This window comes from Rhinatrema bivittatum, chromosome 1 (genome assembly GCF_901001135.1).
Source record: "Rhinatrema bivittatum chromosome 1, aRhiBiv1.1, whole genome shotgun sequence".
NCBI lineage: Eukaryota > Metazoa > Chordata > Amphibia > Gymnophiona > Rhinatrematidae > Rhinatrema > Rhinatrema bivittatum.
Genome location: NC_042615.1, coordinates 628,441,092 through 628,465,210, shown reverse-complemented (window position 1 = coordinate 628,465,210; position 24,119 = coordinate 628,441,092). Strand labels below are relative to the sequence as shown.

At 43.0% G+C, this 24,119-nt stretch overlaps 1 protein-coding gene across 2 annotated transcripts in view; it reads left to right on the top strand.

Annotated features, from left to right (window-relative positions):
• Nucleotides 1–24,119, top strand: part of FER (FER tyrosine kinase) — a 612,331-nt gene that overhangs the window by 165,553 nt on the left and 422,659 nt on the right. Inside the window, exon 9 of one of the 2 annotated variants that reach the window (XM_029572126.1) lies at nucleotides 10,352–10,474. In XM_029572126.1, the coding sequence (XP_029427986.1) occupies nucleotides 10,352–10,474 (123 nt within the window). Of the gene's footprint in view, nucleotides 1–10,351; nucleotides 10,597–24,119 lie in introns of those variants that run through there. The other variant, XM_029572135.1, reaches the window with a different exon arrangement.

Here is a 24,119-nt window from a genome sequence, read left to right as displayed (position 1 = left end):
TCTTAATATCTGTGCACTTTCCTGGTGCCAGAAGAAATTAGCGCCTACCTTTGGGTAGGCGCTAATTTCTGAAAGTAAAATGTGCAGTTTGGCTGCACATTTTACTTTCTGTATCGCGCGGGCATACCTAATAGGGCCATCAACATGCATTTGCATGTTGAGGGCGCTATTAGGTGCCGCGGGTTGGACACTCGTTTTCCGCCTCCTTACTGAATAAGGGGTAAGGGAAAACGCGCGTCCAAAGGCAGGTTAACAGTGCACTCCATCGGAGCGCACTGTAGTGTATCGGCCTTAGAAATCTCCTTTCTAAGATTACTCCTGAAGCCTACCCTATTTCACCCTTATCCCATGACACCTCATTCTAGAGCATTCTGTATCATATCTGTATCTGTATCATATCTTGCCTTTTCTTTAGAGTGTACATTTTTGATCTTTACGTCTGAGTCCTACATTCTTTAGAACGAAGATCACTGACCATTTTAACAACCACCCTCTGGACAAGCTCCAAATAATTTTTATCCTTTTGAAGATGTGGTCTACAGAACTGTACACAGTATTCAAATAAGATCTCACTAGGGATCTATACAGGGGCAATATCATCTTCCTTTTTCTGCTGACTGTTCCTCTTCCTTTGTAGCCAATCGGCTTTCTGGCTTTTGCCATTGCTTTATCTACCATTTTAGCTACCTTATCATCAGATACAATCACCCTCAGATCCTGTTCTTCTGTCGTGGTTAGACCCCTCATATTGTTTTATGTACTTTCCTGGCTGTCTAGACAATCCTTCTGCAATGTCGCTCACAAAAATGCTCACACAAATGCTGAAAAGAACTGATCTAGGGACCAATTCCAGAGGCATACTGCTAGCCTGTCCCCTCCTCAGAGTGAACTCCATTTATCACTACCCTTTGTCAACTCACACACAATCAGTTTCTAACCCAGGCACTCTAGGGCCCATTACCAAGTTGCCTATGTGGAACTAGATCAAAAGCCTTAATGAATATGGCAGTTAGTAGTTTTTATTGTATGTCCATTAATTTTAATTTTCCTGAAGATTTTATTTTACATTTGTGTTTTTTGTTTTTGAAGTTCTTTGCTGTCTTACTGATTTTTTTTAATGCTTATGTGTTTATTTTATTGTACATCACCTAGAGCTTTTAGGTTGGGGGATTTCTACATTTGTTATAAATACATAATCTACAATATTTTGTTCTTGTGTGAGTTGTGGCATTTTTTTGTGGTTTCCAGAATATGACTTAACATTGATTCATTTTGGGCAATAATACGTTTTGCCCTGCTATAGATTTCTTTCAAGACACTGCTCAAAGATTGCTTCAGGTGTTTTCATCTAAGGAAATTAATTTCATTATTTCTTATATTGATGTTCAATTCTTGTAATTAATTCACATTTGTGTTAATAGTAGAAACTATCAAATTTAAAATGAGCAAAGATTGATCTTCATTTTTTCAGTATCTTGGGGGAAATGAAGACTTGAATCTTGCCTCTGCTTTAACCTTTGCTTGTAACTCAGGATTACAGCTCAATGCGTCTGAAAATAGAGGAATAATAGAATATAGTTTAGTGGGTCTGTTTTCTGCCAGCCTGGAGCTTGGGTTCTTAGAATACACTTTTTTTCATTCTCCCTAAAGGCACCTGGACAATTAATGTGTCTTTGGCTTTCTATAGGTAAAGTGTGACTCAGAGTTATGAGCACAGCCCCCAGTTTCCTGCAGCAGCTCAGGGGCAGATTCAGAGGCAAGAGTTAGATAATTCTACAGCATAGTTCTGAAATTCTGTGGCAAGTCTGTGGCATATTTGCATTCACTAAAATTATTTTGCATATTAAATGTTTAATTTATTTTGTCTATAGTGGTTTTCTTAGCATCCAGTCAGATGAATGTGGAACAAGTGGGTTATGCACCTCTGCCAGCAGATGGAGAAGGAGCAAACTGACGTCACAGTATATATATCCCTGCAGTGACATCAGCCTACCAGTATTCTCTGTCTCCAGCAGATGGTGGACATGCATCTCCCTACTGGGGATTTCTTCATTTTGAGAAACGAGAATTAAGGAAATAAATTCTCCCTGCTCTCCTGCGGTGATACCAAATGGTCCCTCCCCCAGTTGAGAATTCCTGAGGGGATTTCCGTAGTCCCCCATATGAGTGCCTTGGTCCAGTAGCTGGTTTTCAGCCACTGTGGACTTAGCTGCTTAAGCAGCTGAAAGGCAGCAGGTGCAGGAAGCCAAGTCAATGGCTTCCTGCACCTGCAGCACATGCCTTCTTCTCCCGCAGCCAGAGACTGTCTCTGTACTCAGCTAGGTAAAGCTGAGCTCCGGTAAGTTAAAAGCAAATAAATAAATAAATAATGTAACATACAGAGGTTTAGGAGGAGGCTTTTGTTGCATAGGGCTTCCTCTTTCTCCTGGTCTTCGTGCTTGGCGCACGGTTCCGATGTTTGTCCCGTTCTGTGGGAGGCCTAGGGATGTAGGCAGCCAGGTAAGGAGCAGCCTCCTTAGGCTAGACTCTGAGGCTTTTTCGCTGCGTGCTGTGTGGTAGGTTGTAATGGCATTTCACGTGCTTTCTTAGGATGCCCTCTATGGGATTTTTGGTTCAGCATGTGCATCTAGGTGTGCATCCAGGTTGTGTGCTCAGTTTTTAGATGAACCGTTGGGCCTTATAGTCTGTGAGTCCAAGTTACACAGCACTGTAGTGGCTACACGCTTACCTGTGCGCACAAGTTGTACTGTGTTCTTAAGTTTTTTAGGGCGCTTATCTTTGAGATGATTAAACCTTGGATGCCTAGTTAGGTGTCTAGGTGTAGGTCGCCTAAGTGTTGGCTGCCTAACTTTTGGGCACCTAAGTTGGAAGTATTAAAAAAAAAACCAGACGCATGCCTCCGGCCGCCGCTCAGTGCACTGTTGGCCTAAGCGCCTTTCTCTTTGCACTGCCTGTCATATTAGGGCATCTCAGCCAGGAGTGCCCGCTAATTTATGCCAGTGCTGTTTGAAATCAGAGGAAGATAAATCTCTCTTCCAGATTTATCTTCCTCTGATTTCACTAAACCTGGTTCTTCCCAGCCGGATGTAATATTGCATCAGAATTTGCAGCTGACACCTAGCATGATATAATTGATGACACCTAGTATATAAGAAAAATGGTATGGTTTCAATATTTGGACTTGGTTAGAGTGGGAAAATAAATGATTGTCAGCAGGCCCTAAATTAGGTCTCTGATTGGACCAGTTATGTGACAATAAGAATAATAATGTGATGTAAGAATGCTTGTCATCAGGGAATGAAGCATTGATTGGTTGCATGCCGTGTTAATGAAAGATATTAGAGATGAGCCCTGGGGGCTAAGGGGTTCAGAGTGTATGAATAGAGCAACTGTGTCATAGCATTGTAGAATTTTATGCCTAACAAAGACAATGAAAGATGAAATGTTGCATTTTTTTTTTTAGTAGAATAACTATTAGTAACTAGAAAATGTGAAATGGAAACTAACAGTTGCTCATTGGAGATATTTAAAATTGCCAGGTCCTTCAGCAGCTGCGATTAGGCTGGGAAGTTTGGGTTTTTTTTTGTTTGGATCATATATCTGACAGAACCTAACCAAGAGCAGTCTTCAGCCTATTCAGTCGCTGGAATACCTTGGAGTTCGATTCGACGTGAAGCTGGGCAAGGTGTTCCTAGTAGAAGTTCAAATTCAGATGTGGCTAGCTCAACTCTGACTGTTGTTGAATACTCTTGCCCCTGACCTTATGGTCTTACCTGCAGGTACTTGGCTTAATGATGGCAACCCTTGAAATGGTACCATGGGCGAGGGTGCATATGCGTCCTCTTCAGCACTCCCTGCTGTCTCGGTGGAATCCACAGTCTTAGGACTATTCGATTTGGCTCCACCTGCCGATGGAGGTCTCCTCCCACCTTCAGTGGTGGCTGCAGGTGGATCATCCATGAAAGGGAGTTTCCCTACTGGACTGGCTAGTACCGACAATGGATGCGAGCCTCCTTGGTTGGGGAGGCCACTGTGAGCAGCTGACAGCGCAAGGACGCTGGAGTATCAATCAGCTGGAAGCCAGGGTGGTCTGGTTGGCATGTTTACAGTAAAATGACAGGTTGCAGGGTCAATCAGTCCAAATAATGTTGGATGATGCAAATACTATGGCTTAAATCAATTGGCAGGGAAGTACCAAGAGCCAACAAGTGTCACAGGAAATAGATCAACTTATGGAATGGCAGAGGTGCAGCTCCAGATTGTCTTTGCCCACAATGTGTGAGGCTGAGATCAAGTTAAGAGCAGACTTTCTCAGCAGGGAGACTCTAGACCCAGGAGAGTGGGCGTTGTCAGACTAGGTGTTTTAGCTGATTCAGAATCGTTGGGGTCTCCCATTCCTAGACCTATTCATGACCTTGCGCAATGCGAAATTTCCGTTTTTCTTCAGCTGCAGGAGGCAGTCATTGGAGATCAATGCCCTAGAACAGGAGTGGCCGGAAGACAAGTTGCTGTATGCCTTTCCTCCATGGCCCTTGGTGGGCAGGTTGATTCTAAAGATTGAACACCACAGAGGGCTAGTGCTCTTGGTTGCTCCAGAGTGGCTCAGGTATCCGTAGTAAGCAGATCTGTGGAGGCTTCTGGTGGATTTGACTTTTTGACTTCCAGTGCACAGGAACCTGTTTCAACAGGAGCCCATTTTTCATTTTATTATTTTATTTATTTTATTTCGGGTTTTTATATACCGGCATTCGAGAATGCAGTCCCATCATGCTGGTTCACATAAAACAGGGGTGCATCGTAAACATAAACTAAAAACAATGGTGCGGAAAATGCAGTTACATATAACAGGGTGATTAGAACTTTGCGGAGAAAGAAGAGAAAGGACAGGTTATTAATTCAAACATGTAAACAATATAGAGTCAGATCATGAAGATCTGACTCTATTTTGTATTATGGCATGGCCCTTGAAAAGGCTTGCTTGCTGAAACGTAGATACATTGCGGCAGTGATTTCCACCTTGCTAAGAGCTAGAAAGTTCTCCACGTCCTTGGCCTATGTGCGGGTTCGGAGAGTGAGACCTTGAAAACTGTGTTGCTTGTGGCAATTTGTTCTGCGTGTAGGGTTTCCGAACTGCTGATCTTGTCTTCCTGGGAGCTATTTCTCCAGGTGACTCCAGGGGCGGTACAATTTCTGTGAACTGTTCCTTCCTTTTTACTGAAGGTGGTCATTGAGTTTCACTTGAATCTGTTTATCTCCCTGCTGTCTCTGGACAGAGAGAGAGATGTTAGAGGAGTGTCATCTCTTGCGACCCTTGGATGTCGAGAAGCATATTGTCAGGTATCTGGAAATTACTGAGCCTTTGTGAAAGTTGGAGTTCCTGTTTGTCCTTTATGGTGGTACTAGGCAGGGAGAGCATGGAACGGCTGCCCTATGAAGAAAGGCTGAAGAAGTTAGGGTTGTTCAGTTTGGAGAAGAGACGAATGAGGGGGGATATGATAGAAGTCTACAAAATCATGAAACGATTTGAACAAGTTCAAGTAAATCTATTATTTACTCTCTCAGATAATAGAAGGACCATGAAGTTAGAAAGTAACTCGTTTAAAACACATCGAAGAAAATTCTTTTTCACTCAGCGCATAGTTAAGCTCTGGAATTCATTGCCAGAGGATGTGGTTACAGCATTTAGTGTAACTGGGTTTGAAAAAGGTTTGGATAAGTTCCTAGACTGTCCTAGAGGATAAATCCATAAACTGCTATGATGGTAATTAATAAGCAATAGTAGCTTATGATTTATCTAATGTTTGGGTGCTTGCCAGGTACTTGTGACTTGGATTGGCCACTGTTGGAAACAGGATACTAGGCTTGATGGACCCTTGGTCTGACCCAGTATGGCATATCTTATGTTTTTATGTTATGTTCTTATCCTACTTGTTCTGGATTCATCTGAATGGACACTAAGAAATGAGAAATTACTACTTACCTGATAATTTCCTTTTCTTTAGGGCAGTCAGATGAATCCAGCTTTCCTCCCTAGGCTGCCGAATGCCTGTATAATGATCCTTCTGTGTGCCTACGTGTTATGGGGATTAGTGGTAAGTGTTACTCCAGTCCCTAGACTAGTGTTACATTTTTGTTTGAGCACATTGTTGCCTCTTGGCTTGGTATTGCAATGGCTATCTGTTTTTAATCACGATTTTTGCTAGTCTGTCCACAGTTGCTTTTGAAGAAAATGCTGGCAGGCTAATGTCACTGCAGGGGGATATATACTGTGATGTTAGTTTACTCCATCTCCATCTGCTGGTAGAGGTGCATAACCCACTTGTTGTGGATTCATTTGAGTGTCCTAAAGAAAAGGAAATTATCAGGTAAGTAGTAATTTCTCATTTCCAACTTTGCTTTGTATCTGAATAATTTATTTTGTTCTTTAGAGAGTTTTATGCATGGGGAATTTCAGGTATCAATATGGAGAGATGGAGGAAGATGAGATCTCAGGGATGGGGAGAAGAGAGGAGGAAAGGATTGGGATTGGAGAAAAGAAGGGGGGATTTAATATGGGGCGATGGGAAGATGGATTATGGGTTGAGGAAGGAAAAGGAGGGGTTAAAATCTGTGATCTTGGATAGAGGGAAGGAGAAAAAGGTTGTAGAATTTTGAGGGGGGATACAGAGTAGGGAGAAAGAGGTTCTGGGATCCACAGAGAGAAGAGGGTGGTGTTCCTCCCCTGGCTCCAGACTTATTTGTCCTCAAATCCCACTCTTCCTTCTCCCTCTGCTTCCCACCCCTGTTCTCTCGCACTCTCTCTCTCTCCTCCTTCCCGACCCCATTCCAGATATGTATATTTATTTATTTTATTTATTGAGAGCTCGATGTGATCTACCTGGATTTCCGCAAAGCTTTTGACACGGTCCCACATAGGCTTGTGAAGAAAATGAGAAGCTTGGGAGTGAGTGCCAAGGTGGTGGCCTAGATTACAAACTGGTTGACGAATAGAAGACAGTGTATGATGGTAAATGGAACCTATTCTGAAGAGAGAATAGTGTTAAGTGGTGTGCTGCAAGGATCGATGTTGGGACCGGTCCTGTTCAATATTTTTGTGAGTGACATTTCAAAGAGATAGAAGGTAAAGTTTGTCTTTTTGTGGATGAAACTAAGACCTGCAACAGAGTGGACACGCCAGAAGGAGTAGAGAGAATGAGACGTGATTTAAGGAAGCTTGAACGGTGGTCAAAGATATGGCAGTTGGGATTCAGAGCTAAGAAGTGCAGAGTCATGCATCTGGGGTGTGCTAATCCAAAAGAGTTGTACGTCTTGGAGGATGAAGAGCTGTTGTGCACGGAGCAAGAGAGGGATCTTGGGGTGACAGTGTCTAGCGATCTGAAGATTGCGAAGCAATGTGACAAGGCGATAGCTAAAGCCAGAAGAATGCTGGGCTACATAGAGAGAGGAATAACCAGTAAGAATAAGGAAGTGATAGTTCCCTTGTATGGGTTCTTGGTGAGGCCTCACCTGGAATATTGTGTTCAGTTCTGGAGATCGTATCTCAAAAGGGTCAGAGACAGGATGAAGGCGGTTCAGAGAAGGGTGACAAAAATGGTGTGGGGTCTCTATCAAATGACTTATGAGGAGAGGTTGAATGACCTAAATATTTATACCCTGGAGGAGAGGAGGTGCAGGGGAGATATAATACAGAACTTCAGATACCTGAAAGGTTTTAATGATGCACAATCGACAAATCTTTTCCATTTGAAAGAAATCAGTAGAACTAGGGGTCACGTAATGAAACTCCAGGGAGGACGACTCAGAACCAACGTCAGGAAATATTTCTTCATGGAGAGGATGGTGAATGCCTAGAATGCCCTGCCGGAGGAGGTGGTGAAGACAAAATTGGTGAAAGATTTCAAAGGGGCATGGGATAAATTCTGGTGGATCCCTAAAGGCTTAGAGGATGGAAATGAAAAAAAAAAAGAGTGCTTGGGGGTAACTTGCTGGCGTGGCGGTTACTGCCATTAACCAACATACGTGATACTTTGGATGCAACTCCAACATTGCTCTCTGCTTTAACAGCGAGAGGTGACAGGGAATTGCACTCAGACAGCAACCAGCAAGGGCCCGGACTTTAATGGTTTAGGAAACTAAGTAAGGGGTGTGACTTGTATGGTGCAGCAGATGCTACCAAAAGCTTGCTGGGCAGACTGGATGGACTATTTGGTCCTTTTCTGTTGTCATTGTCTGTTTCTATGTCTATATTTCTATTTATTTATGTATTTATTTAATTTCTATATTCCTCTTTTCGGCTTTTCAAAGTGTATGTACATCAAAGCAGATTACATTCAGGTTCTTATATCCCCATAGAGCTTACAATCTAATTTTGTAGCTGAGGCAATGGAGGATAAAGTGACTTGCCCAAGATCACAAGGAGCGACAGTGGGATTTGAACCCCACACCTCTCTCAATCCCCCAGCCCCTCTATTTAAACAATTCTGCTACCATTCTCTTCCTAGATCTCTCCCCACCCTCCTTGTGCTGATTTGGAAGCAGGAAGAAGAGAACTGCAGTGGCAGCATTATCAGTCTTCATCTTCCTCCTCCTGCCTCCTGGGGCTTGATTGTAGCTTTGAAACATATAGGAGACAAAGCTGTGCATTCACAACTGCAGATGTGGCCCGATGCTGCTGCTGCTGCTGCTTGCCTTCTGGCTACTAGAACAGTGTGCCAAAGGGGGGGGTGGAATTTAGATTACATCACTGACAAGCCTCTGCCTCCATATACCAGTTCAGTTTATATTCCTGGTCTCCAGTAGTGATTCCGCAAGGAATGGCAAATTCCAAGGGAAAAGATCGATTTTGTAGCCCTTCCCTCAGCTCCGGAATCATGGGAGATTGTGAACCCTTGTTATGAAATGGAAGTAATTGAGCAAAAATGTGAGGATAAATAAATTTCACCCTATGATTTAATAATATGCACTTAAATAACATAGGTAGAAACTAGTGCAAAATAAACTTAATTTAAAGCAGGCTGAGAGTTAAAATATGTAACATGAGGAACAGTTTGACGAGCTGATGTTAAGTACTCTGCATATCCAAGTTTGCAGCTCCTATTCTTTGAGCTGTTTTATATGTATTCCTTATTTGTTCATTGAAAGCAGGATCAATCAGCCATACAAGTGAGTAATGTCATATGTGTTTCTCACAAAGCTTAAGGCTTGGAAGGCTTTTGTGGGCATGCATGGGACTTCTCATGCAGCTGCCACCACATGAGCTCTCTTAGTCCTTTTTTCAGTCTGTTTACTAATTGGATCCATATTTTTCTCAGCTGATTGTGGCACTTTGTAAGCCTTTTTTTTTTTTTTAATTGGTTTTCATCCATAACTGCAGCACTCAGTTATTTCTTTCTCTTATCTTTGGTGAAACTTAATAGAAGCTGCATGTTGAGCATTTTTCCATCAAAATCTCATTTGATTTTATTTGGTTGATTTTCCTGACTATTACAGAGAAGCAGGTTTGTGATTTCAAATAATGCCCCTCATGGAATCTGATGATGCTTAAGATGGATGCTCACAGGGATTGTATTGGTTATTTGGCACTAGCAGATGATATCTATAGTTGTACCATCTATGATATGAATAGCCTAATGATTAGAGCAGCGGGCTATGAACCAGGGAAACTAGGGTTCAAATCCTACTGTTTCCTTGTGACTTTGGGCAAATCTCTTTTCCCTCCATTGCCTTAGAACCAAACTTAAGATTGTGAGCTTTCTGAGGACAGGGAATTACCCAGAGTACATGAATGCAATCCACTTTGATGTGTCAAAAAGTGGAATATAAATAAATAAAAAATAATTATCACCTAGTGTATCAAGCTCGGAAGACTGAAGCTACTTGCCATCTTTGCCTGATGCAATTTCAGGATGACTCTATCATTTTTTTTCAGTAACCCACTCTGAAAACATTGGCTTCAACAATGCTGATTGCAGGTTGCCATAGCAAGCCCCTCAGCATTACTGAAGATCGATTACAATTAAGTTGGTGATGCATTTTCATAAATCTCAGTTGGTAAAACCAAAATGACTGGCTTGTACTCACTCACAAGTGGCATATAATGTGAAGCGAATTTGAATACATCTGCTGTTCAGTCTGAACTAGATTTAAACATTTAGACCTGGCAGATATCCCCCTGACTGGCCAGTTTGAAATTTCTTTGATGTATAATCCCCTTATATATGCCAGATAAGCAACAGGGCAGGTATGAAGTGGGTCTTTTATCTGTTCATTAAGAAACAGGTGACTATGCAACTTATGTAAAATGTTTACTCTCATATGAATTGTTGACTTTAGCCTTGAACGTTTATTCTAGGTTGAGAACAGCAGCAGCAGAATTGACTGTGATACAGCAGACACTTCTGAATAAAGAGGCGCAGATGCTGGAACTGGAGAAGAAGATTGAGGAATCATCTAAGAGCTGCGAAAAGAAATCTGAGTACGTTCATGGCAGCCATCAGATGCTGACAAAGAATAAAATTGGGTTGTCTTGCTTCTGTTAAAGGAGCAATTTAAGGTTACCCCAACTTGCTTACTTAATAAAGAAACTGTATTAGTATATTTGAATGTTTATTATTGTGTGAGAACAGTGTAATAATAATCAGATGGCAATTCTCGTTGCTTCTGAGTTGGCAGTGACCAATAATGGTCAGCCTTTAACAATGGCTTGGGTGTTTGAAATGAATTAGTGGACTTGACTTACCATTTTAGTACTGAGTGAAAAAACTGTGGTACAGTGGTGTATAATGCATTAAATACTATAGAAAAAACACCCACTAGGAGGAGCTGGATAGTATTTTGTTGTGGATACCTCATATAATGTACTCGGGCTTCATTTGAAATGCCTCAAAGTCAGAGCTTTCCAAAGTGGGTGTTACCTTGTGAGCTTTGAGGCATTTCAAATGAAGCCCGAGTACATTATATGAGGTATCCACAACAAAATACTATCCAGCTCCTCCTAGTGGGTGTTTTTACCATTTTAGTAGCCATTCATCTTGGTTTTTTTAAATCTGTTTTTATTAGTTCATTTTATGATGTTTTTATTGTACTTTTATGTATGTTTTATATGTGAGCTGCTTAGGGCTGTAAAAATGCGGCATATAAATCTCATAAATAAATACTTGGAGCATAAGGATTTTCATAATTAAAATCATCACAGTTGGATCCAATTGGAACCTAACTAAATGGTATCAACAGAAAAGCATTCATGAGTGGTTAACTGGTACTGAGGACAAGGCAGACACAAGTTCTAGGGTTGTAAATAGTTGATAAAATGTTATTGTAGAATAGAGCAGGGGTGCTCAAACCAAACCTACAGGTCCTCCCAGCCAGTCGGGTTTTCAGCATATCTTAATGAATATGCATGAGAAATATTTGCCTGCACTACCTCCTATGGATGTAAATTCTGTTTCTCATGCATATTCATTAGGGATATCCTGAAAACCCAATTGGTTTGGGGGGTCCCTTAGGGCTGGTTTCAGCACCCCTTGAATAGAATGTAAACAATTTACTTTGTAAGGCTGACCAAACCTCTCTTAGGCCTGGATTCATCATTCAACGCTGAATGATGAATCCAGCGAAAGGGGGGGCTGGCCTGCGAAAGCCCACAGCCTTTGCACCACCGCGGTGTCTTCGCTGCCGGCTTTCGCACCGAATAGCGCCACCGTGAAAGGTGGTGATATTCGGTGTGCTACTGGCGACGATAATGTTAGTAACATTATCACCGCCAGCGAAGATACCGCTGAGTCTGCCCCTTCACCGCCCTGATTCCTCACCGCCCCGAATTGATTTTGCATGCTATCGCACGCGAAAAGGGCCTTTTCGCGTGCGATAGAGCTTATCGCACACGATATGGCCGTATCGCGTGTGATAAGTCTTTAGAAAATAACCCCGTTAGAGAGAGAAACTCTCTCTTTGACAGAACTGCAGTAACTTCAAGGTGCAACCTTCTGGTGGTTCCATCTGGTCTAGTTTTATTTACAGAAGAAGAGTATTTATAAGTTCAGTACACAGTATATGTTGGAGTAATTGCATATCCATTCTTGCTCTGAGGCAGTTGTGACAGCTTTGGCTTACTACCGTTCAGGAAATATTGTGCATTATTTCTTGGGAAAAACCATCGTGGTTTAGAGATAAGACTCAAAGGCACTTAGCAACGTAGCAGTGGACTGAGTCTCTGCTTCTATGAACTGTTGATTTTGCCTCCAGTTATTGGGCATCCCAAGATTCTTTGTCAATAAGCAGGACTGAATTAGCCATGGCACGTGGGTGATATCATCCAGCGGTGACAAATGAACTCTTCTTTCTAAGCTCCTAGAGCTTTTTCTCTGCTGAGCATGTGCCGAAATTCCAAAGTGGGTGTTACCTCGTGAGCTCCCTCAGTCTTTTTTTCATCTGAGCATCAACACGAACATGTGCTTTATCTCTGTTTTTCTTGATTGATATCTTTCGATACATTTGGCCTTATACATTTTTTCAATTAATTTACCATACTGTCTTGGCAGCCCCTCCAAACAGCACTTTTCAGTGCTATTTAAAAAAACAAACAAACCCCCCCCCCCCCCACAAAAAAAAACTTCACAAGATGTCCAGCTGCAAGAAGGGCACTATTAATGGTTTCAAAGACTGTGTATGTGATAGGAAAATATCCATTATGGACAGACATCAGTGGCGTGTCTAGACAGAAATATTTGGGGTGGCAAGCCAAAGTGACATTTTGCAAACATCACTATCCCCTGCCATTAAATTGGCTATAAAAGATACAATAAGAAAAAGTCCCAAGGTCCTTCTGTGCAATTAAAAATAAATCCAGCCAATTTCAATCTCCCAGTAAAACAAGCATTAAAATTATTTGATAGTCTCATATGCCCAGTTCTTCTATATGGATATAATAAGTCTAAACTCTTATTAAAAAAAAAAAAAGACCATCAATATTAATTCTGCACTTTCAGTTCTGTATCACAGTCTCTATCCACAGAAAAACCCTCAAGAGCGGACCTAGGATGGTGACCTTAAAATTCACCTTACAAAAAAAAAGAAAACAACGTTGAAATTCTGCCTCACACACAGTCTTGCACTCAGTGGTTCTCTTGCTCTCTCTCCCTCTCACACATATACACACATACAATCACACTTGGCACTCTCTGACACAAACTACATGTGCTGTCCCTCACACACATGCGCTGTCCAGCTCTCCCTCACACTCATGCGCTCTCTTCCTCACACATACACTCATGCTCTGTTCTCCCTCACGCACACATGCGCGCACACTCTTTATCTTCCTCACATGCACATTCTCTCACTGTCCCATATATGTGCTCTTGCTTTCTCTAAAATGTGCACATGCTTTCTCATTCTATCTCATACGTGCGCACACACACGCAGTCTTGATCTCCCTCACATGCACACAATATCTTGTTGTCCCCCCCACACGTGCTTTTGCTTTCCCTAACACACACAGACACACACACATGCTCTCTTGATCTCTCTCACGTACACGCTCTCTCGCTGTTCCACACACACACACACACACGCTCTTGCTTTCCCTAACATGCACACGATTTCTTCCCTCACACACACACTTACACACTCGCTTGATCTCTCACCCGCTTTCTTGCTGTCCCTCACACACGTAGACATGTATACTCTCTCGCTGTCCTTCAAACGTGCATGCACACACACACAAGCTCTTGCTTTCTCTAACACACACATACTCTTTCTCACACTCTCTCACATGCACACACACTAGCTTGATCTTTCTCACACAAACTTGTTCTTTTGCTGTCCCTCACATGCACACTCACATACACACACACGCTCTCTTGCTCTCCCTCAGACATAAACCCATGCTCTCTTGTTCTCCCTCACACAGGCTCGGTCGATCTTCCTCACATGTATGCGCTCTCTCACGGTCCAGCACACGCGTGCTCTCACTTTGCCTAACACACACACACACACGCGTGCTCTCACTTTGCCTAACACACACACGCACGCGTGCTCTCACTTTGCCTAACACACACACGCACGCGCACTCTCACTTTGCCTAACACACGCGCGCGCGCTCTCACTTTGCCTAACACACGCTTTCTTGCTTTCCCTCACATGCGCATGCTCTCTCGCTGTCCCTTGCATCACACACACACACACGTGCTTGCGCTTTCCCTAACACATGCACATGCTGTCTCAATCTCTCGCATGTACACGCTTTTTTGCTCTCCCACGTGCGTACACTCGCTTGATCTCTCTCACCCTTGTACACACACACACTCTCGGTGTCCCTCACCCTTGTGCACACACACACTCTCGGTGTCCCTCACCCTTGTGCACACACACATGCTCTTGCATTCCCGAATACACGCACATGCTTTCTCGCTCTCAGGTGATAATGGCTCTGAATATCCATAGCCACTTCTAGATGCGGAAGAGTGTGTACACCATCTTATTCAGTCGATTAATAAGGCATCCAATACAATAGCCCACTCCTCATTAGCCTCTATTGGAGTATGTTGAGTGGCTTGGTTGAGATCTAGTAGTTTGCGTGACAATATCTATGATAAGTTAACTGGCATCCCCTGCCTGGGAGATAATCTTTTCAGAGACAAACTCAAATAAATGATTTCTCAACCAGCTCCAGAGCAACAGTCCATGGTGCCCCTACAATGCTTTTAAAAGATCATACTTCCAGAGATGCCCCTACTGGCAATTTCAAACGTACTGCATCCTGCCTTTACTTCCACAGCAGCAGCAACTTCCAACTTGAAGTCAGCAGTGTGAACACCATCAACCAAAAGAAACACAAATCCAGCCCAAACCTGGATCAAGTTTTTGACCAGTCTTTAAACCTTCTCTGGTAAGGGTAAGTATTTGTCTCTCCCTAGAGGAATAGCACAAGATTTTCAAAGACCGCTAGATTTTCAAGTTTGTGGAGTGGGTAACCTATTGCATTTCTCCCAGCCCACACTTCCTCAGTGCATAGCTTTCAATCCAGATCTGTCTCATTCAGAGAAGCTCCCCTTAGAGGTGGAGTTGTTCCTTAATCAGCAGGTGATAGAACCTGTTCCACCTATTTAGCATAGCCAGGGGTTCTCTCCTGTTTCCTTATCCCCAAGAAAACCGGGGGATTGAGACCCATTCTGGATTTAAGAAGGCCGAGGAAGGATCTATTCCAGGAGAGATTCAAAATGATCTCTGTTAACATAGTTCTCCCCTTCATCTGGATGGGGAAATGGATGTGTGTTCTGGATCTGAAGGATACTTATGCTCATATTCTCATCCATCCCTTCCACTAGTGCTATGTACACTTTGTGGTGGATTCCTCTCACTAACAGTACAGAGTACTCTTCTTCAGTGTATCAGTGGCATCAATGGTCTTTACCAAATGCCTAGATGGAGTAGCAGCGCACCTGTGTCATCAGGACATCTGTGTCATACTTCACCTGGACTATTGACTAGTGACTGCGACTTTCTGGGAAGGTGTATTGACTTCCCTACAGAAGTCAGTTCATCTCCTACAGTCATTAGGATTCCTAGTGAATTTTGAAAAATCCATTTTAATTCCATTTCAGAAGATTAAGCTTATTGGGGCATGGATAGACTCTTAAGAGAGAGCTTTCCTTCTATTAGATTGAGCTAACACACTAGGGACCATTGCTTATTGACTGCTGAACACAGGTCAGACAACAGCCAGGGAAGTTCTGGTTGTTGCGGGCCACAAGGTGGCAGCCTTTCATGTAGTTTCACTAACTTGTTTTCACAAGTGACTGGAGCTTTCTCTCCCAATGGGACCAGATAACTCAAGCTCTGATGACTAAGGTGAATGTCTCCCAGAAAATGAAACCAGAGCTTTGCTTGGAGGTCAGACCCCCTTCATCCTTCAAGATGAGGCACCACTCCCTCTGCTTCCTTATCGAGTGACATTGGAGACAGACACCCTCCATGATGGGATGGAGAGCCCACACAGGCCCATTCCCAGCTCAAGGGACTTAGTCATTTGCAGAAAAATTATTTCAGGTCAACCTTCTAGAACCACATGCGATCAGATATGCTTGAGCAATCTTCACACAGCTACTTGAGGGAAAGAGTATTCTCATTTCAACTGACAACCAAGTAGCTATATTCTTTGTGAACAAACAGGGTAATATAGGATTATGGATTCTCTGCCAAGAGGCAATCAAGATAAGGGAATCGGCATGCAGATATCAAGTTGTCCTACCTTCTAGGGATTGCCAGCACATTAGTGGACTACCTTAGCAGGGTATTTCGACTCAGACAGGTGTGGTTTGCATACCTGGTACATCTATCCAGGAGCCCTCCGATCCATCTAAGGATGGATCCATCCTTATTAACTCAAGCAAAGGGACATCTGGTTATTCGAACCTTCCCTATCTCATTTTGATAGCCATGATGTTGAACACTCACTGACTGTCCCTTTTTCCTTACCCAAAGACATGGAGAATAGAATAGTGTCCACCAGGAAGCCATCAACTTTGCAGATTTAAATGGAAACGGTTCTCTGTATGATTTCAAGTGCTCTCTTTCTTCTTCGGGTCTCAGTTCCTCGTCGGTGAGAGTACATATTGGTGCCATAGCAATAGGCCAATCTCCAGCATTGAGGGTAGGCCAGTCATCACTCATTTATTGGTAACCAAGTTCATGCAAGGCTTTTGACATAGCAAACCTCCAGTTCTTAAACGACCTGAACATGGTTCTGGCATAACTTATGAAGCCACCTTTTGACCCACAGGAGTCTGCTTATTTCAGATATCTCACATGGAAAGTATTATTCCTTGTTATAGTCACATCAGCCAGAAGAGTCAATGGGCTTCCAGGCTCTAGTTCATTACTCTCCTTATATGCAGTTCTTTCACAATAGAGTGGTGTTCCACACCCACCCAAAGTTTCTACCAAAGGTGGCCTCAGATTTCCTTATTAAATCAAGCCTTTGTGTTAGCTATGTTCTTTCCAAGACCAAATGCACATGAATGTGAAAAGGCCCTTCATTCCTTAAATTGTAAATGAGCCTTGGCTTACTACTAGAAAAGAGCTCAGCCTATTGTTAGGCCTCATAACTCTTAGTCTCTTGAGATCCTAACTGACTGACTGGGCAAAGCAGTTGCCAAATGAACATTGTCCAACTTGCTAGCAGACTGTATTGCACACTGTTATGCCTTAGCAGGCCTACAGGTTACAAACATGATTAAGGTTCATCAAGTTAGAGCCATTGCTCCATCAGTGGCTCATTTGCGAGCTGTATCTGTTGAAGACATCTACAAAGCTGAAACTTGTTGTCTATACATACCTTTGTGTCCTATTTTTCGAAGAATGACATTAAATTTGGACAAGCACTTTTCTGTAACCTGTTCACCTAGTAGACTACTCTTCATGGTAGACTGCAAGTTGCTTATTCAGTAAATGCTCCACTGTGACTCTCAGCTGAATACTCCCAAAGTGTCATGACTAATTCAGCCCTGCTTGTTGATGGTGAAAGCAAGTTTGCTTACTGTAAATGATGTTCTTCATAGACAGAATGAATTAGCCATGATAATTATTCGCCCGCCTCCCTGAAAAGTCAGTTACTTAGCTAGACGTAATTCTGAAATCAACTGAGAGGCACACTAGGCAGTGCCCACGTGGGAATTCCCATACATGCTGCTTAGAGAAAAAGCTTTAAGAGCTTAGAGAGAAGGGTCTGTTTGGTGCTGTTGGATGATGTTACCTACATATTAAGGCTAATTCATCCTGCTGTCCACGGAGAACACCGTTTACAGTAAACAAACTTGCTATATTAAGGCTCTTTCACCTGATTCATTCTCATTATAAGATAGAGATATTTACTAACAGTCTTTAGCTGCTGGGACCAGAAGTAGCTCTTGGAAGGAGAAAATTCAGCTGATAATTCTGCATTTAATTCCTGGGGCAAAGAGTGAGCGCAGCCTAAGAAAGAGTTGCAATAAGTTTTTATACTGCTTCTAGAGCTAGCCTGATTACACTCTTTGCTTTGCATCTTGGAACTACCTAATTTTTATATACAATTACAACACTAGTGGTGTCTAAACACACATACAGTCTCTTGATTTAGTTTTCAAGGGTTTGTGCATACATGGGGTTCCTTAAGCAATAAGGCAAGGATTTATGACACACAGACTTTCAAGTGCTGATTCACCAGGACTCTTTGGTACTACATACCTGTAAAGGAGTGTACAGGAGCAAACCCCAAAATACTTTAAAGGAGAGATCTGGTCCGGTCCACCTTAAGTCTAAGACAGCAGGGAATCCTGGTCCGGGTGGAGCTCCCTGGTAAGGTGTATAAGTAGTCAGGCCCAGGAGGTAACAGGAGGACCAGGGGAAAGAAGGAAGACTTTACATAATCAGAAGAGGGTAGTTTGTCTATTGGATACACCTCCAAATTTCCCACCAAGAAGCATTTGGGCAACCTTTCAGCACTGGGTATTGCAACAAAAGTTTTCCTCTCTTTTAGAGCCCATGAAGTTGAACATGATTCACCAGGGGTTAAAGGATAGGATTCTACTCTTAGTTTTTCCCAATGGCTAATCATGCGAGTAGTTGGAGGGAGAGAGGGGGACTTGACCTCATCCTAGACCTTAGAGCATGGGAAAGCTCAAAATGTTTTCCCTCGACACCCTGATTCCTCTTCTAGGAAAAAGGGGATGTCTGTGTTTTCTTGACCTAAGGGATGCTTACCACCAGCATAGAGATATCTTGGGAAGTATCTCAGATTCGTAGTAAGAAAATACCGCCTCTGATATTGCTGCCTTTTGGTCTCGCATCTGTGAATTTACAAAATGCCATACAGCGGTATAAATTGGAAATGTATGTTTTCCCTATCTGGATGATTGGTTGGTCAAGAGCACATCTCAAGGAGATGCCACAGAATTACTAAGCAAAATCAATCGGGTATTGGAATTGCTAGCTCTTTTTTTTTTTAATCATATTACCACAAATCCCACCTGTGCCTGTCACCTCAGTTGGATGTATCTCAGGCAAAAGCCCTTTTTCCACCAGAAAGGATGAACATTTTACTATCTGATGTGGAGAGGATAAGAATTAGTCATGTTGAGGTTATTGCTTCTTATGGTTTCGACTGTATATGTGGCTTTTATGACACCTCTTCACAATCCCTAAAATATCAGTGAATTCCAGACACTCAGCAACTCTGGGACAACATCCGCATCACTGGGTCTTTGAGGACTCTGTCCTGGTGGCTGAATTATGCCAAATTCCTCTGGTGCTAACTATAGGTGGATGCATGCAGGGGGCTCATATAGAAGTGTTACACACACAGGGTCACTGGTCTGCTCAGGGGGAATTTCATCAGATAAACTTCCTCTAGCTAAGGGTGGTAAGGTATACTCTGAAGGCTTTCAAGGTTTGATTGACCAATGAATTTTTCCTCCCCCAAACAGACATTCAGGTGTATGTGTGTTGGAGGAGGGGGAGGGAATCGTACCTCCTGTGGCACGTAACTAACCAGATTTGGCACTGAGCCATTTCACAGAATGGTCCTCCGAGCCACATATCTATTGGATGAGGCGACTGTTCTAGTGGACAAGCTGAGTCAGATCCTGGAACTCCTTGAATAGTCCCTGAATAGGAGAGTAGCAAACTAGGTATTCTACATGTGGAGCATGCCCATGATAGCTGTGGTTACATCTCCTCTGATCAGAAATGACCCCCGACTTCTGTTACAAGAAAGGAGCACACAATAGCTAGATTCTGATATCTTTTCCCCTAGAGTTGAGCCAGAGCCTTCTGTAAGCATATCATTCAGCTTCTCTGATAGCATTGTTTTATGGAAACCCAGAAGAGACAGGAAAACTATGATTCTCATAGCTTTCTTATTGGCCAGGACAAGTTTTGTTCCAGCTCCTTCGGGAGATGTCCATCAGGGATCCATTCAGGTTGGGGAATTCCTCAACGCTGATCTCTCAGGATCAGTGACTACTATGTCACCCCATTATTGGGTATCTGGTTCTCACAGCCTGGACTTTGAAAAGGGTATCTGTGCAACCTCTGAATCTGCAGTGTGTCTCATATTCTTCTGACTTTCACAAGGAAATTCTATGGCTTAGAATGGAGGACTTTTGACTGGTGTTATGAGGGAAGGGCCGTAGATCTCCTGTTTCACACAAACTGCTTGAGTACATTCTATATATCTCTGATTTGGGTTTGAGAAAAACTTAGGGTTCATGTTTGTGCAATTGGCACTTACCACCACCATGTAGAAGGTAAATTCATCACTGTACAACCTTTAGTTGTTCAATTTTAAGCTGGGCTTACTTCAATTGAAGATTCCCATTAGCCCTCCCTCTGTGTTGTGACCTCTATGTGGTATTCACATGGTTTATGAAAGTTTCCTTCTAGCTTCTCTACTCCTGTGAACTGACGTACCTGACCTGGGAGGTCATATTTTTGGTGGTGGTTACTTCAGTGTGCAGAATCAGTGAGCTCCAGGCACTAGTGTCTTATCCACGTGATACAAACGCTTTCACAATACAATGGTTTTGCGCACACATCCTAAGTCTGTCTGTGTTTGCGTTGGAATCCACAAAAGTGAACAGTGTTACAATTTAGATTGCAAGAGAACCAATGTTTTGTATCTGGAGCAGAGTGAAGATTCAAATAGTTCACTGACCTTTTTGTTTCATTTGTCACCAGTAATCCTGGAATTGCTGTTTGGCTATCAGACTATATCTCTTTCTTTTATGCCCAGGCAGGCCTGGATCTGATGGTGCATGTTAAGCCTCACAATGATAGAAACATGGCAGTATTGGCAGCATTCCTGGAGAGGATACACAAGGTTGTGGCGAGGAGTTCTTGCTGCATGTTCACATCTCACTGCTGTTTTTAATTGGGGCTCTAGATTGGACAGTAGTTTTGGCCAATCTGTCCTTTGGAGTCTCTTTGAAGTGTACAACTCAATTACATTCCTCCTAGATCTTATTTTGGTTCCAAACTGCCATTTTGGAAAAAAAAACCAAAACCCAACCCTACAAAAATGAGAGGTCTAGAACGGGTTAATGTGAATCAATTATTTACTCTTTTGGATAATAGACTAAGGGGCACTCCTTGAAGTTAGCATGTGGCACATTTAAAACTAATCTGAGAAAGTTCTTTTTCACTCAGTGCACAATTAAACTCTGGAATTTGTTGCCAGAGGGTGTGGTTAGTGCAGTTAGTGTAGCTGTGTTTAAAAAAAGGTTTGGATAAGTTCTTGGAGGAGAAGTCCATTACCTGCTATTAAGTTCACTTAGAGAATAGCCACTGCCATTAGCAATGGTAACATGGAATAGACTTAGTTTTTGGGTACTTGCCAGGTTCTTATGGCCTGGATTGGCCAATGTTGGAAACAGGATGCTGGGCTTGATGGACCCTTGGTCTGACCCAGTATGGCAATTTCTTATTGTTCTTATGTTCTTAAAAATGAGCAGCTAGAACCCCAACCCAAGATGCTCAAAATTACAAAACAAAAAGAGGGGGAATAATAATGAAATAATAAACTAATCAAACATTTTATCATTACTGATATATCATCTCGAGCATAGCAACTGACTGTGGATTAAGTGGCTTTAATATAATCATATACCAGTGGGCTTCAAATTTTCTCTGTGCAGATAAAGTCAAGTAAAGCCAAATTGCTGCTATTCAGTAAAAAAAAAAAAACCAAAAACAAACTTTCAAGAATAGGCAGCTTGCATATTTAACAACGGACAACAGTATCCAACCAGTATTAGAGTCCCCGAGGTGGGAAAAATACCCCAAATTAAAACTCATGTGTAGAAGTTAACCACCACTTAACCTGAAGAAATCTCTTGGACTTGTAGCACTGCTGTAGTTGGTGCAAATCAGATGGCAAAACCACTGGAGAAACCTCAGCCCAACTTTGCCAGGGTTTCGACAGAAATTGTCTGCTTCAGAGGCAAGTTGGATAATGGAGAAACAATATTTACTGCCTTCTTCAAAACATTAGCCACTGATGTTGATTGTAGACATGTTTTGAAGATGGCAGCATGCGTTATTTCTCTGCTGTCCGCATGTTATGATCCCAGTAATGATAAAATATTTGATTCATTTATTATTTCTTTATTACTTCCTTTTTTTGTTTTGTTGTTAAAAATAAATAAATAAATAAATAAAACACAGAAAATGTTAGAATAGCCTGTTGCTACCATAAACAGGTTTTCCCTTTTGGTACTTGTGAAAGACTGTCCCTTTAAACCCACCTTAACCAGCGCTGGAGCAGGTATCTAGGACTCAGATGGGAATAGTTAGGCCAGGCTCGGGTCTCCAGGAGAAGGCAGCTCCTGAAACAAAGGCTGGCCTAAAGGTGAATCCTGGATGTGAATGCTGACTGTTAAGTGTAATTACTGCTGAAAGTAAGCAGTTAATGCTGCTGTTTCATATGCCCTGTAAGTAAAAGCACTCAAAGAAAGCCTTGACAATTCATTTACCATTTATTTTTACCTTTTTTATTTGTTTGTTTGTTCTGGGAAGCCTTTGGCTTGAGATTCCTTATGCATAAGGACCACCTTCCTGCTTGTCCTTGGCCTTACTTACCTGTAATAGGGTTTCTGCCAGGGCAGCAGGATGACAGTCCTCCCCAGACCTTGGAGCTGGTTTCTCAAGGCTTTGCTTTATCATAGACTGAGGATACTTGCATGGGATGTGGGAGGAGTAGCCAGGACTCCATATGCCCAGTTTTGCCATAGTTTTCTGAGAGGAAAGGGCTCCTCCGCCGGAGAACAAGAGCTTGGCGGGATCAAAATAACATCTGTCTCCCTATAAGAACAATGACAGCAGGAACTTGATGTCCTACATATCACATACCACCCCTCCCCCCCAACAACAACAATGGTGGCTTAATGGTCCCAACATAACCAACTCCCCCCCCCCCCCCCTACAAGAACAACACCATTATCCATTATTTTCTCCTCTCTCTCTCTCCCCCTGCAAGCAGTGCTCAGGAGCTTCCACCCCCTCTCTCCATTCCTCATCTCTTTCTCCCTGCATATAGTGCACAGCAGCTGCCCTCTACCCCTCTTGTTTCCCCCATGCCCTGACTCTTTCCCAATGCTCCTTTCCCATGCACAGTGCTCAGCAGCTACTTCCACTAATCCCCTGCTCTCTCCTTCCTGGTTTTCACCCCATCTTTCTCCTGCACAAAGTATCCAGCAGCTTCCCACTCTGTTGTCCCCACCCCCTCTCTTTTCCCTTTATCCCCACTCCCTCTCTTTGCTCCTGCTATCACATCCTCGCTTTACAGTGCCCAGCAGCTTCCCCTTTAATCCTCTTCTTCCCCTGCTTCTACCCTTTCTCCTCTGCCCACAACCCGCTGCCCCTGCACAGTGCCCAGCAGCTTCCCACCTCTTTCATTTGTCTCCACCTCAATTCTTCCTTCCTAATTACTATTCTTTTTGACCCAGCTGCCATGCTCTTTCTCTGTGCCCCCAACCCATCTTTATCTCTTCAGATCATGCTCAGCAGCTTCCCTTCTGTCTTCTCCCCACCTTATTCATGCTCTCCCTCCCTTACCTTCTGCTCAGCACCAATATCACAGCTGACTACCATGTGCTGCACTTAGTACTCAGCAGCTTCCCTTTTTTTTCCTAGCACCTGATATCTCCTGCCTGATCCTCTCTCTTTTCCCCCTGCCCATGTAACTCAGCATCACCCACCCCATCTCCCTTACCCCCCCCCCCAAAAAAAAAAACTCTGCTGAGCAGCAAAACTCCTCTTGCTTTCCCTCTGTCCTTCTTCTCCCTCCCAACAGGTTGATTCTTGGGCTTCTCAAAGAGTAGCAGTCTTCCGAGTCTCTCCCCCATACTTGTGGGTGGACGAGTCTTTCTCTGTGGCACTGGCTCCTAAGCATTCAGTGGCGATGACTTCAGCAGTGGCAGCAACGGGATGCAGAATAGCTTTGCTGCTTACATGTGCCTGCTACACTCTGCAGCTGCCCCTGCCTCTACTGCAGCCAGAAGGTTTACAAAGCAGGAAACTGGCAAGAGGTGTGGGGTGTGGATCGCCTGCAGCTCTACCCTCAAAATAACATTGCTGCCTTCATTGGGGTT